The sequence below is a fragment of the Schistocerca cancellata genome, chromosome 4 (assembly GCF_023864275.1).
Source record: "Schistocerca cancellata isolate TAMUIC-IGC-003103 chromosome 4, iqSchCanc2.1, whole genome shotgun sequence".
In the NCBI taxonomy this organism is placed as follows: Eukaryota; Metazoa; Arthropoda; class Insecta; order Orthoptera; family Acrididae; genus Schistocerca; species Schistocerca cancellata.
In genome coordinates this window covers 680684015-680697920 of record NC_064629.1, presented here as the reverse complement: position 1 = coordinate 680697920, position 13906 = coordinate 680684015, and the positions used below count along the sequence as shown (strand labels likewise).

The following is a 13906-nucleotide window of genomic DNA, read 5'->3' as shown; positions in this document are numbered from 1 at the left end:
GTCATGTCTGGATGAAAATTCACAGCCTTCAGGTCGTTGTGTAGAGTGTTGGCCCATCTCTGTCTTGGTCGTCCTTTGGGTCTTTTTCCCACGACTTCCGCTGAGTATGCTGCCTTTGCAATAGTATTGTGCGCTGCATCCAGCACATGTCCAAACCAACGCAGATGGCTTTCTCACATTTTCTTCTGATTCTTTGTGACCCCAAAATGTTTCTTGATAGTATATGCCACCCGTCCATCTAAGCATCTTAGTATCAATAGCCCCTAGTCATCATTTTGCCTCTTTTGTAGGTGGAAAACACTCGGTGCCATAGAGAGCAACGTGACAGATGACTGTCTGGTAGGTTTTCAAATTCAGATGATCCTTAATACAACAATCGGAGGCAACTCCTGTTGTCATTCACCAATTCATTCAGGCTGCCTGCATCATTGCATTTACCCCACTGTGTGATAAGATGGTCAATGCCTCAATGGCAAAATGTTTGTGGTTGCCTACAGAATTATGACTATACCCAGGCATGCACCTCTTTGTCCGAAGTAAATCGATGGCCACAAATGTCCTTTCTTCATGGCTCCAAAAATATGGAAATAGTATGGGGAGGGATAAGGACTGAATGGAGAATGTGTAAGGACTTCCCAGCAAAACTTGTGGACCCACCTACATGTTGCTGAGGTCGTTTCGAGTACACTGCAGAAGTTTTGCTGGGAAACCCTTACACATCCTCTATAGTCCCAATCTTTCCCCATGCATTTTCATATTTTTGGAGTTCTGAAGAAAGACATTCATGCTTCAGATGACGAGGTACACACCTGAGTACAATAATGCTGCCACAAGCAACTGCAAATATTTTTCGATGAAGGCACTGAGTGTCTAGGCTCACAGTGGGATAAATGTGTTATCAGTTATGGTAATTATTTTTGAAATATTAAACAGTTTACTTACTTTTTTCTATCTATCTCATTTTCAGTTGACTGCCCCTAATAGTTAGTGATTCATTCGAACATTCACAACACTAGACTCAGTACATATTCTTCACAAAATAAAGACCTAATGACATAGACATACTCCTGACGAGACGACAATGAGACCAACTTCAAGACAATCAGCTACATAAAAAGTCATACATTCAATGACACTTCAATAAATAAGTGAAACTTTATCCAGAAAAAAAAAAATAATGCAGGTGACAATCATTATAAAGTTGTCCCTTCAAATATTCTTCAGGTTCTGTAATACATACCACACACATTAACCAGTAATTTTCCTGTTCCCTTAGCAATATTGCTGCTGTGCCATCACACAATATGATGGAACAATAAACCAAAATTTAAAGCAATTTAATAACAATATTTGACATCATAAAAATCACAACAAGAAACTTATGTTTAGTTTTTAAGTTGGTGCAAAAATATATATTGTACCAACCTTCTCCTCTTTGCTGGTGACTTCCCAATTTCAGCAGTTGGTACCAGTTGTTCTCCAGGTCTAATCCAAAGAATTGGACCATCATTTGATTCTTGAGGTGATTCCATTTTAACAACAGACAATGGACCCCATGGCATTGTCTGTGAAAATGAAAATGATTTATGTCAAGAGAAAGTAACCAGATCCCCGTCATTCAAGACAGTGGTTCATAAACATTCACAATCCATAAAAAACATGACAGAGTAAATCTAATTATCAAACAAAAATTTTAATTTAACTATCAATGCAGCACAATTAATAATGAGTCTAACATAACAAATGGATTTGAGACAAATGGCAAAGAAACACAATTCCAGTAACTGTCTTTCAGAAATACTCTACTAATTAGCAATTTTATCCTCACAAAAGCAACAATACAAAAATTATGGTTGACTGTATGGCACTTATAATGCTCTTGATATGCATTCAATGACAATCTTATCATTCATGTGGAATGTGACAACTTTATTGTTCCAAATATTTAATTTGGAAAAATTTGCGGTAAGGTCTTATGGGACCAAACTGCTGAGGTCATTGGTCCCTAAGCCTACACACTACTCAAGTTAACCTAAATTAACTTATCTACATCTACATCTACATTTATACTCCGCAAGCCACCCAACGGTGTGTGGCGGAGAGCACTTTATGTGCCACTGTCATTACCTCCCTTTTCTGTTCCAGTCGCGTATGGTTCGCAGGAAGAACGACTGTCTGAAAGCCTCCATGCGCGCTCGAATCTCTCTAATTTTACATTTGTGATCTCCTCGGGAGGTATCAGTAAGGGGAAGCAATATATTTGATACCTCATCCAGAAACGCACCCTCTCGAAACCTGGCGAGCAAGCTACACCGCGACGCAGAGTGCCTCTCTTGCAGAGTCTGCCACTTGAGTTTGCTAAACATCTCCGTAACGCTATCACGGTTACCAAATAACCCTGTGACGAAACGCGCCGCTCTTCTTTTGATCTTCTCTATCTCCTCCGTCAACCCAATCTGGTACGGATCCCACACAGATGAGCAATACTCAAGTATATGTCGAACGAGTGTTTTGTAAGCCACCTCCTTTGTTGATGGACTACATTTTCTAAGGACTCTCCCAATGAATCTCAACCTGGTACCCACCTTACCAACAATTAATTTTATGTGATCATTCCACTTCAAATCATTCCGCACGCATACTCCCAGATATTTTACAGAAGTAACTGCTACCAGTGTTTGTTCCGCTATCATATGATCATACAATAAAGGATCCTTCTTTCTATGTATTCACAATACATTACATTTATCTATGTTAAGGGTCAGTTGCCACTCTCTGCACCAAGTGCCTATTCGCTGCAGATCTTCCTGCATTTTGCTACAATTTTCTAATGCTGCAACTTCTCTGTATACTACAGCATCATCCGCGAAAAGCCGCATGGAACTTCCGACACTATCTACTAGGTCATTTATATATATTGTGAAAAGCAATGGTCCCGTGACACTCCCCTGTGGCACGACAGAGGTTACCTTAAAGTCTGTAGACGTCTCTCCATTGCTAACAACATGCTGTGTTCTGTTTGCTGAGAACTCTTCAATCCAGCCACACAGCTGGTCTGATATTCTATAGGCTCTTACTTTGTTTATCAGGCGACAGTGCGGAACTGTATCGAATGCCTTCCGTAAGTCAAGGAAAATAGCATCTACCTGGGAGCCTGTATCTAATATTTTCTGGGTCTCATGAACAAATAAAGCGAGTAGGGTCTCACACGATCGCTGTTTCCGGAATCCATGTTGATTCCTACAGAGTAGATTCTGGGTTTCCAAAACTGACATGATACGCAAGCAAAAAACATGTTCTAAAATTCTACAACAGATCGACGTCAGAGATATAGGTCTATAGTTTTGCGCATCTGCTCGAAAACCCTTCTTGAAGACTGCGACTACCTGTGCTCTTTTCCAATCATTTAGAACCTTCTGTTCTTCTAGAGACTTGCAGTACACGGCTGTTAGAAGGGGGGCAAGTTCTTTTGCGTACTCTGTGTAGAATCGAATTGGTATCCCGTCAGGTCCAGTGAAATTTCCTCTGTTGAGTGATTCCAGTTGCTTTTCTATTCCTTGGACATTTATTTCGATGTCAGCTATTTTTTAGTTTGTGCGAGGATTTAGAGAGGGAACTGCTTTGCGGTCTTCCTCTGGGAAACAGCTTTGGAAAAAGGTGTTTAGTATTTCAGCTTTACACGTGTCATCCTCTGTTTCAATGCCTTCATCATCCCGGAGTGTCTGGATATGCTGTTTCGAGCCACTTCCTGATTTAACGTAAGACCAGAACTTCCTAGGATTTTCTGTCAAGTCAGTACATAGAATTTTACTTTCGAATTCACTGAACGCTTCATGCATAGCCCTCCTTACGCTAACTTTGACATCGTTTAGCTTCTGTTTGTCTGAGAGGTTTTGGCTGCGTTTAAACTTGGAGTGAAGCTCTCTTTGCTTTCGAAGTAGTTTCCTAACTTTGTTGTTGAACCACGGTGGGTTTTTGCCATGCCTCACAGTTTTACTCAGCATGTACCTGTCTAAAACGCATTTTACGATTGTCTTGAACTTTTTCCATAAACACTTAACATTGTCAGTGTCGGCACAGAAATTTTCCTTTTGATCTGTTAGGTAGTCTGAAATCTGCCTTCTATTACTCTTGCTAAACAGATAAAACTTCCTCCCTTTTTTTATATTCCTATTAACTTCCATATTCAGGGATGCTGCAACGGCCTTATGATCACTGATTCCCTGTTCTACACTTACAAAGTTGAAAAGTTTGGGTCTGTTTGTTATCAGTAGGTCCAAGATGTTATCTCCACGAGTCGGTTCTCTGTTTAATTGCTTGAGGTAATTTTCGGATAGTGCACTCAGTATAATGTCACTCGATGCTCTGTCCCTACCACCCGTCCTCAACATCCGAGTGTCCCAGTCTATGTCTGGTAAATTGAAATCTCCACCTAAGACTATAACATGCTGAGAAAATTTATGTGAAATCTATTCCAAATTTTCTCTCAGTTGTTCTGCCACTAATGCTGCTGAGTCGGGAGGTCGGTAAAAGGAGCCACCTATTAACCTAGCTTGGTTGTTGAGTGTAACCTCCACCCATAATAATTCACAGAACTATCCACTTCTACCTCACTACAGGATAAACTACTACTAACAGCGACAAACACTCCACTACCGGTTGCATGCAATCTATCCTTTCTAAACACCATCTGTGCCTTTGTAAAAATTTCGGCAGAATTTATCTCTGGCTTCAGCCAGCTTTCTGTACCTATAACGATTTCAGCTTCGGTGCTTTCTATCAGCGTTTGAAGTTCCGGTACTTTACCAATGCAGCTTCGACAGTTTACAATTACAATACTGATTGCTGCTTGGTCCCCGCATGTCCTGACTTTTCTCCGCACCCTTTGAGGCTGTTGCCCTTTCTGTACTTGCCCGAGGCCATCTCACCTAAAAAACCGCCCAGTCCACGCATGCTTTGGGCAACACACACACACCCATACCAAAGGGAGGACTCGAACCTCCGACGAGGGGATACTTAATTTCACAACACAAATTAATAAAATACCTGTCCAGACTACCACTGAATATACTACTGTGTTACACAAGAGGCTAAGTGGGCAAGTGTCAGACCACAGTTGCAAAAGCCGGGGATTCAATTCTTGGTTCGTCATTAAGCACTTCTCTCATTTCTAGCAAAGATTTGCAATGTGTAAAATGCTAAGTAGTACAATGTTACCAGAGGTGAAGTTAAAATATAGATCCCTCTATAACTGGCTAGGTAAGTCAGTTCAAAAGTGGGCAGACAGCATGGGCAAATAGCACCTCGAATATGACCTGACTGAACAAGTTGGGGCTGAGGTAAGACACTGAATTCATATTCAGGAGAGCAGCAGCAGATCAAATCCTTGATCAGCTAATCAGATTTAGGTTTTCTGTGATTTTCCTATACTGTTTAAAGTGAATGTCGGGAATGTTCCTTAGAAAGGGCACAACCAATCTGCTTTCCAATCCTTCTGCAACCCAAGCTTGTGCTCCATCTGTAATAACCTTGCAATCAATGGGACGAGAAACTCTAATCATCTTCCCTTCCTTCCAATAGTACCATGCACAGTAAAGCACCAAAGTGTTCAACCAACCTTCAAATTTTGCTACATTTAAAAACACAGACTGCACAATAACTACATGATAATAAACTTACATAAATGACACTTCTATTAGCACTTGAAAACCATGAAAACGCTTTTGATATTTATTTATCTGGAGAATTTACATTTTACAACTCATCAATAGGGTAGAAAGAACAATCCGTTTCAGCACCAGCATACCTAATGGATTTCTTAATTCAAGGTACATGCCATGCCTATAGATTTTTGCATTGCTTTCACAGAGCTTAAGGGTATTTAAAACAAAGCACATAAAAGAGTATTTAGTGGTAAGTAGCCTCAACAATACGCAGTAGAAGGGTTTTTTACTTGTTCCATACCTCTAATCACTTTTTTCTGGCAAACAAATTTGAGGAAGAGATGAGTTTCCACAGAAAATAATTCCACAATACATAACACATGAATGGACTGACTCTATGGTCTTCTATGCAACTATGTAAGAAAGTATTCACATACAAAAGTAGTTATAGTCAATCAGTACATACAATCAGTACATAGTCTTAGGTACATGAGGTTCCTGCTACTCCTAATTTAGTTTGCAGTATCAAGCACTTAGTCTGTGCAACTGCTGATTTTTACTGTATGTTACCATCAATTCTTAAGGATTTTTAGGGCTAGAGCACAAGTGAATGAGTTGGGTCTTGCTTAGGTAGACGAAAAGGAAGTTGGCAGTTAATCAGTTAAGGACGTTGGAAAGGTTATAATTGGTGTTGTAGTTTACAAATTTTGAGTCTCCATACTGAAGTCATCTGCAAACAGCACAATTTTATATTCACCATCATAATAGTATAAATGAAAAACAATACAGTATCTAGGACAGAATGCTGAGAGGCAATTTGGTTATCTCCCCAGCTCAATGCAAGAAATATTCTAGATTTGCAGTATACTGTCTCCAGAATTACTTCATTCTATTACTGATGCGAGATGATTTCACTATTTTATCTAATGAGCTACAGAGACCACAATGCCTGGCTTTCTCTAATAGCAGATTGTGAGCAATACAATCAATGTACTAGCCACATCAAAGAAAATGCTGACTGGCAACTTGTTGCTTGAGGGCATTAGTTGCCTCACTATGAGCTGACTTATGACATATTTGCTCAGTAACACTTTTAAATGTTCATTGAAGGTCCTTGAAATCTCTAGGTTAACATTAATTTAATTCTTATTAATGTTAACGTAAGAGATTCTAATGAAAGCTCTGCTTGTCATACATCTTAACAAATTTTATATACTTTATACTATGTTACCCAAATTATTATTGTTTCCAAAAGTATAAACAATGTACGAAAAGACAGATTGCTACTTACCGTAAAGAAGACAAGTTACGCTGCAGACCAGCACAATTAAAAGACACTTACATAGCTTTTGGCCACAGCCTTCTACATCTACATAGACACTCTGCAAGCCACCATATGATGCATGGTGGAGGGTACCCTGTACCACTACTAGTCATTTCCTTTCCTTTTCCACTCACAAATAGAGCGAGGGAAAAATGACTGATATATGCCTCCGCATGAGCCCTAATTTCTCATATCTTATCTTTGTGGTCCTTAGCCGCAATGTATGTTGACAGCAGTAGAATCATTCGGCAGTCAGCTTCAAATGACAGTTCTCTAAATTTTCTCAACAGTGTTTCTCGACAAGAATGTCGCCTTCCCTCCAGGGATTCCCATTTAAGATCCTGAAGCATCTCCGTAACACTTACGTGTTGTACAAAACTACTTTTAACAAATATAGCAGCCCACCTCTGAATTGCTTTGATGTTCGAAAAGCCTTCATCGTTCATACCCACAAGCGAGCACATCTCACACACACATGACCACCAACTCCCCGGTCATGTGTGCATGAGGTGTGCTTGCTTGTGTGTATGGATGGCGTGTATTTCTCTTTTGCTGATGAAGGCTGTGGCAGAAAGATTTGCAAAAGTGTCTTTTAATAGTGCCTGTCTGCAACCTAACATGTCTTCTTTATGGAAACTAGCACTCTGTCTTTTCCTACATTGTTGATACTCTTAGTTGGAGTTTCAATTGTTTCTTTCCAAAAGTAAATATTTGTGGCTTTTTCAATTACTCTGTTTATAAATTTACAATCGTTTCATAAAAGTTCATCTTGGGTTATTTGAAGTTCTGGATTTGGTATACAACTCTCTCTTTTCTATAAGTATGGCCCTATTGAATCCACTGATTCTACATTTGCATGATAGATGTGGGATGAGCAACATAAGCAGCAATATTGTAGAACAATAAACTGCAGTCTCAAAAGTCCACAATTCTGCTGCTGACAAAGACTGACAAATGCTCACAGACATTTCTCCTTCTTGCATGAGGCAAAATATGATCTTTTCACAAACAACTAACATTCAGTTGCAATTTCTGAATGATAAACACATTGTGCAATCTTTCCTTATACATGGAATGTAGATGGTGTCACTCCTGTGTACTTTGATGGCTGCAATGAAATGCTAATCATTTGCACATCCAAGCACATAGTTCACTTCATTCCACTTTGACATTTTCTGTATGTCACCTTCATGGTGTCAAATTTTAATGGCAAGCAGTGTATATACACTGGTGAAGCAAAACATTATGAAAACCCACTGAATAGTGTTTTGCTCCACTTTTGGAATGCAATATAGCAGTGAGTCTGCATGGCACTGATACAATAACTCCTTAGTAGGTTCCCAGAGGTATGTGGCTCCAGATGTCTTAAATACAGGTTATGCAATTCTCATAAATTATGAGCCTGAGGTTTACAGATCAGGAACTGGAGTCTGATGACATCCCAGATATGTTCCACTGGGTTCAGATAAGGCAAATTTGGTGACCAAATATTAATGCAAACTCACTATCATGCTCCTCAAACAAGTTTAGTCTGATTCTGGCCTTGTGACAGTCAGTTATCATGCTGGGACATGGTAGCAAAGTCGGGGAAGGCATCATCACACATCACCAAGCTAAAAGGATTACATGTAGTCCACAATAATATTCATGTAGTTCACTGCTGCCGTGGTGTCTTTGATTACTACCATCAATTCCACAAAGTTCAGGTCACTGTTCCCCATAGTGGCCTGTGATAATGGTGAGGAGCATGTTCCAAGCAAGCTTTCACCTGGATGACAGTATACCCAGAAATGAGCTTTTACCTGGTGCAGCAAGAAATATGATTCATCTGACCAGGTGACGTGTTTCCATTGATCCATCGTCCAACATTGATGACCCCATGCACTGTGCTATCATAAATGATTATGTCTCTGGATCAACATGGCCACTTGCAGGGATCATCTACTGTGGAGCCCTGTGTTCAACAATGTGCACTGGATTGTGTGCTCTGAAACACTTGTGCCTGCTCCAGCATTGTACTCTGTCATCATACATGCCACAGATTGCCACCTAGCCTGTCGTACAGGGTGGCTTTCCACAGATGATGGCAAGAGTAGCACATGAACAGCTAACCAGCTTTACCATTTCTGACTTGCTCATTCCCAGGAGCATGGACATAACAATCTGCCCTTACCCAAAGACACTCACATTAGCAGATTTCCCAATTGCCACACATATTGTCATTAGAATGAGGTCCTGTTCATCTCTGCCCTGCTTATATACTTTTGTTACCACATTATATGCCTACAATGCTTACTGGTGGCAGTCAATCTTGTCATGGACAGTGTTCAATATATTTTGGATCATCAGTACACCACTGACAGTAACTGATTGCTTGCATCACATACATATATTAAGTCTTCTTCCATATTTTCTGTAAGACACTACTTACACATAACCTAGCTCTGTGTCTGAAAGTACTATGGCACTTACAGATTAAGTCCATGAGGAGGAGTCCATCTGTGTTTTTACGATATATTCAGAGCTTCTTTCTATATGGTCTTGTGAAAGAATGTATAGCCTACTACTGTTCTTTCAGCTGACTGTGTGCCAAGTAGTAATAATATACTTACTTTGTTTTACTGATGTATTCAGACTCTGATGCATAACTTTTAGTATACCATTATGCTGAAACAAAGGAAGTTTTATCTGAAATATGACTAGAACAAATGTATACTCACCATTCTTAGAAATGGATTTTCTTCCAACTTTGCCAAGAAGTCTGGGAAGAAACCACCAACTTCTTCATGAACTGTGCCAACTAAACTTATCTGGTGCAGAGGTCCATACCTAACAGTTCCACTTGCATAATGCTTCAAAACCTAGGCAACAAAAAAATGTGTGATTAGGTATTTTTGTAGATGCACACTCATTTACTGGACTATAGGTTACTTCAAAAAAAGGTAACAGTAGTGGCTGAAGAGCAGAAAATAACAAAATTATCCATTATCAATGATAAACTAAATGTAATTAATACACATAGCAATTACAGGGAGAGGAGTTGGTATGACCATGAAGTGAGGAGAAGAAAGGGTGCAAGGGGTTGGGGACAATGCATACAATGAGGAAGAAAAAGCAAGTGCACTAGAAGGTAGTGGAGAGAGCAGGTGTGGGGGAGAAATGTGGTAGGCCACAGCAGCTGGGGTGCAGGGGGTGTTAGAAGAAGAACGGCAGAAGCATGCACAGGGGAGGGGTGTAAAGGGGAAGGACAGCATATAGAAGAAAGGCAGGGAGGGAGGGGTGGCAGGCAGAAGAAGGAGTTATCTAATGTCTCTCACTATGCCAGCCATATGAACACTCTTAAGACAAAAAAGAACAAAGCACTACAAAGGAATTATCTGAAAGGGACTGAAATTGGTAGATGCGATTTACAGGTACAGACAAACAAATGGTTTTAAAAAACAAATTAGAGATGATTTATTAAAGAGAAAGAGCTTCACAAATTGAGCAAGTCAATAATGCCTTGGTCCATACTGAGTAAGGTGGTACAGTGGTTAGCACACTGGACTCACATTTGGGAGAACGATGGTTCAAACCCACATCAGGCCATCCTGATTTAAGTTTTCCATGATTTCCTTAATTTGCTTCAGGCAAATGCCAGGTTGGTTCCTTGGAAAAGGCACAGCCAACTGCCTTCCTCATCCTTCCCTAACTGATGGGACTGATGACTTCGCTGTTTGGTCCCCTCCCCACTTCAATCGGCCAACCAATTAACCAACCTTGGTCCACCTCTGGCCATTATGCGAGCCATTATTCAGCTTGGATTTGATTGATAGAGTTATTAGATGTCCTCCTGATGGATACTGTGCCAATTGGTATGTTAGATTGTCAAAATCCTGAGATGGTTGGAGGGCCCTACCCATAATGCTCCAAACATTCTCGTTTGAGCACAGATACAGTGACCTTGCTTGGCCAAGGCAGGATTTGGCAAGCATGAAGACAAGCAGTAGAAACTCTTCCAGTGTGCAGGCAGGCACTATCTTGCTGAAGTGTAAGCTCAGTATGGCTTGCCGTGAAGGTCAACAAAATGATGCATTGAATACCATCAATGTGCTGTAGGGTGCCACAGACAACAACCAAACGGGTCCTGCTATGAAAAGAATGGGCACCAATTACCATCATTCCTGGTTGTCAGGCCGTATGGTGGGCAACAGTCACGTTGGTAATAGCACCACTGTCCAGAGCATCTCCACGGATGTCTTTGGCCTGAAATCTCATTGACTGGAGTAAAATTGTATTCAGTGATGAGTTCTGCTTTGAACTCAGCCCAATGACCAGTGAAGATATGTCTGGAGATGTCTCTGACAGCTGTGGGATACCAACCTGTCATCCACCATATGGCTCGATAACCAGGAGTGCTGGACTGGGTGGCCATTTCTTTTCATAGCAGGAACCCTTTTGTTGTCATCTGCAGTACCCCTACAGCACAGCAGTACATCGATGATATTCTATGCCTCGTTTTGTTGGCCTTCATGGCAAGTCATCTACGGCTTACATTTTAGCAAGATCAGCTCACCCACATGAACAAGAGTTTCCACTACTTGTCTTCATACTTACCAAACCCAACCTTTGCCAGCAAGGTCTCCGTATCTCTCTCCAACTGAGAACATTTGTAGCATTGTGGGCATGGCCCTCAAACCAGCTTGGGCTTTTGACAATCTAACATGCTAACTGGATGGAATATGGCACGATATCCCTCAGGAGGGCATTCAACAACTCTATCAATCAGTTCCAAGCCAAATAGTTTCTTGCTAAAGGGCCAGAGGTGGTCCAGCAAGTTATTTGCTTACTTGATTTGCGAAGCTCTTTCTCTTGAACAAATCATCCATTTCTCTGAGATTGTAATCATTTGTCTGTCTGTACATGTAAATCTATCTACTGATTTCCATCCAATTCGGACAATTCCTTCCTGGTACACTTTTTGTCTAAATAAGCACATGAACACAGAGAACAGCAGCAATTTTATTTTCACAGCTCAGTTCCACTTTCAGCAGCATCAAGCCCAAGGGTCATGGTGAGCACATCACATGTGGATGGCCATTAGCCTGCTACCAGAAATTGAAATACCCTACATGGTTGGAGGATCAAGCAATTTGTACCTAATTATTGAAGCCTTAGTTACACCTGCTATATTTCTATCTTCAGACAGTGACATCAACAGCCTAAACTCATCACTGGTACATCACACAGCCCCAAAAGATGTGGTATCATGTACTGATAGCAACCTACCATCATATGACAGTTGGTAATGAAATAACAAGTTTCTGTTACACGTCAATAGCGGTCGTGTGGGATCCAGCAGACCCAACGGAGCATGCCTGCTGAGCCATGCCTCCAACAGCTCGGTACCATGAGTGCCCTCTGCCGCTGCAGTGTAGGACGGCCAGTAGCAATGACTTAGCCCCACTTGTGCTCGGAGCCACTTCTTAACGTGAAGCTATGCAGACACAACTGAGTCACAGCTCTGACACCATAGTTCGTGCTTTAGTGCAGAGAGACTCTTTGTAATTATAGCTAGACTCTATTTCTTATTACATCAGTTGTAATGAGTCCTCGTAGTTCTGAGAAATACTAGTAAATCTTCTGTTTGCTGTGTTAATTGTTTGATAATCATTTCTGCTCCTGTCCAGGTTTTCTACGACGATGGTTGCTGCACCACTCTGTAGCCCACCTCTCCTTACTGTTGTGTACAAAGTCATAAACAACAAAAGGCAGGATAAAACATCTTCATATGACTAATATAACTTGGTGTTCAGTGGGGCACAATCATGTCAGACAGTGCTGTGCTTCACTGACAAATATTGCTAACTTCTTGCTCTGTTTTACCTGTCTGTGACTTTTAGCACTCTGGTGGTTATTTCTTTGAACTGTTTTACTTGGCAGCTGATTGGACTCTGATGTGACTACACACTTTCCTTGTGTATATTCAGACTGGCTACCTATCGCATTTATGATGTCAGGCACAAATTGGATTTGTGAGCTATCATTGTATTAGCTATAACAAGCTACCTTTTGGAATTGCTAGTACACTGTCAATTTTCCAATACTGCTTGGAGAAACTAAGCCAAAATATTTCAGACATGGTTAACTATTTAGATGATATAATTGTCAACTGGTACTCAGTATATATAGGGTGATTCACAATTCATTCACGTCTAGAGGTTGTAGTGGGGACTTGGTAAATCAAGTTTTAGACATGAATCCGTGATTGAAAACGTCATCCAATGGTGCCACAAAGTGTCAAATTTACAGGTATGTATATACAGGGTGATTCCATGATGATACTACAAGCTTTCTAGGTCGATGTAGAAGGGCAAATGCATCCATCTGAGGTAAGTGTGAACAGTTCTGAGATACCACCTCCAGAGAGATAGCCTTAAGGTAATCACTGTCACAAACTTTTGAGACCACTGCAAGATGGTGTAGGAACACTATCACATGGTCAAAACAGCTGATGTCATATGCCTAATATTACTTACCATCCAGCAGAACATAATCATTTCAGACCATTTTGTGTTTCACAGACACCGTGCTTCGTTATATCTAGATGTGATTTAGGACTCTCTTGTGGTTATTTTTTTGGACTGCTTTACTTGGCAGCTAATAGGATTTAGCAGTGACAATGGCCTTACCAGTGGATCTTTAGGCTGCTACCACATGTCTATGACGTCACAGCATGGACTAGTTTTGTGAGCAATGAGTGTATTTTGTATTGTGTTGAGTTGTATCCACACCCATGAACCACAGATGTTACTGAAGCGGAATGTCTTGACTGCCTCAACGATACAGACAGCCAGACAGTATGTGCAACCATAATCATTTATCTGATCTACATTAATTTCTATCACTTTGACATGACCAGCTACAGCATTCACAGATC

The 13906-nt window shown here is 40.7% G+C and overlaps 1 protein-coding gene across 1 annotated transcript in view; it reads right to left on the bottom strand.

Moving 5' to 3' along the window:
• LOC126184379 (uncharacterized) overlaps nucleotides 1–13906 on the bottom strand; it is a 149116-nt gene that overhangs the window by 104194 nt on the left and 31016 nt on the right. Inside the window, exons 4-5 of the mRNA XM_049926763.1 lie at nucleotides 9708–9848; nucleotides 1426–1565 (exon numbers count right to left, since the gene is read on the bottom strand). Of these exons, the coding sequence (XP_049782720.1) occupies nucleotides 1426–1565; nucleotides 9708–9848 (281 nt within the window). The remainder of the gene's footprint in view (nucleotides 1–1425; nucleotides 1566–9707; nucleotides 9849–13906) is intronic.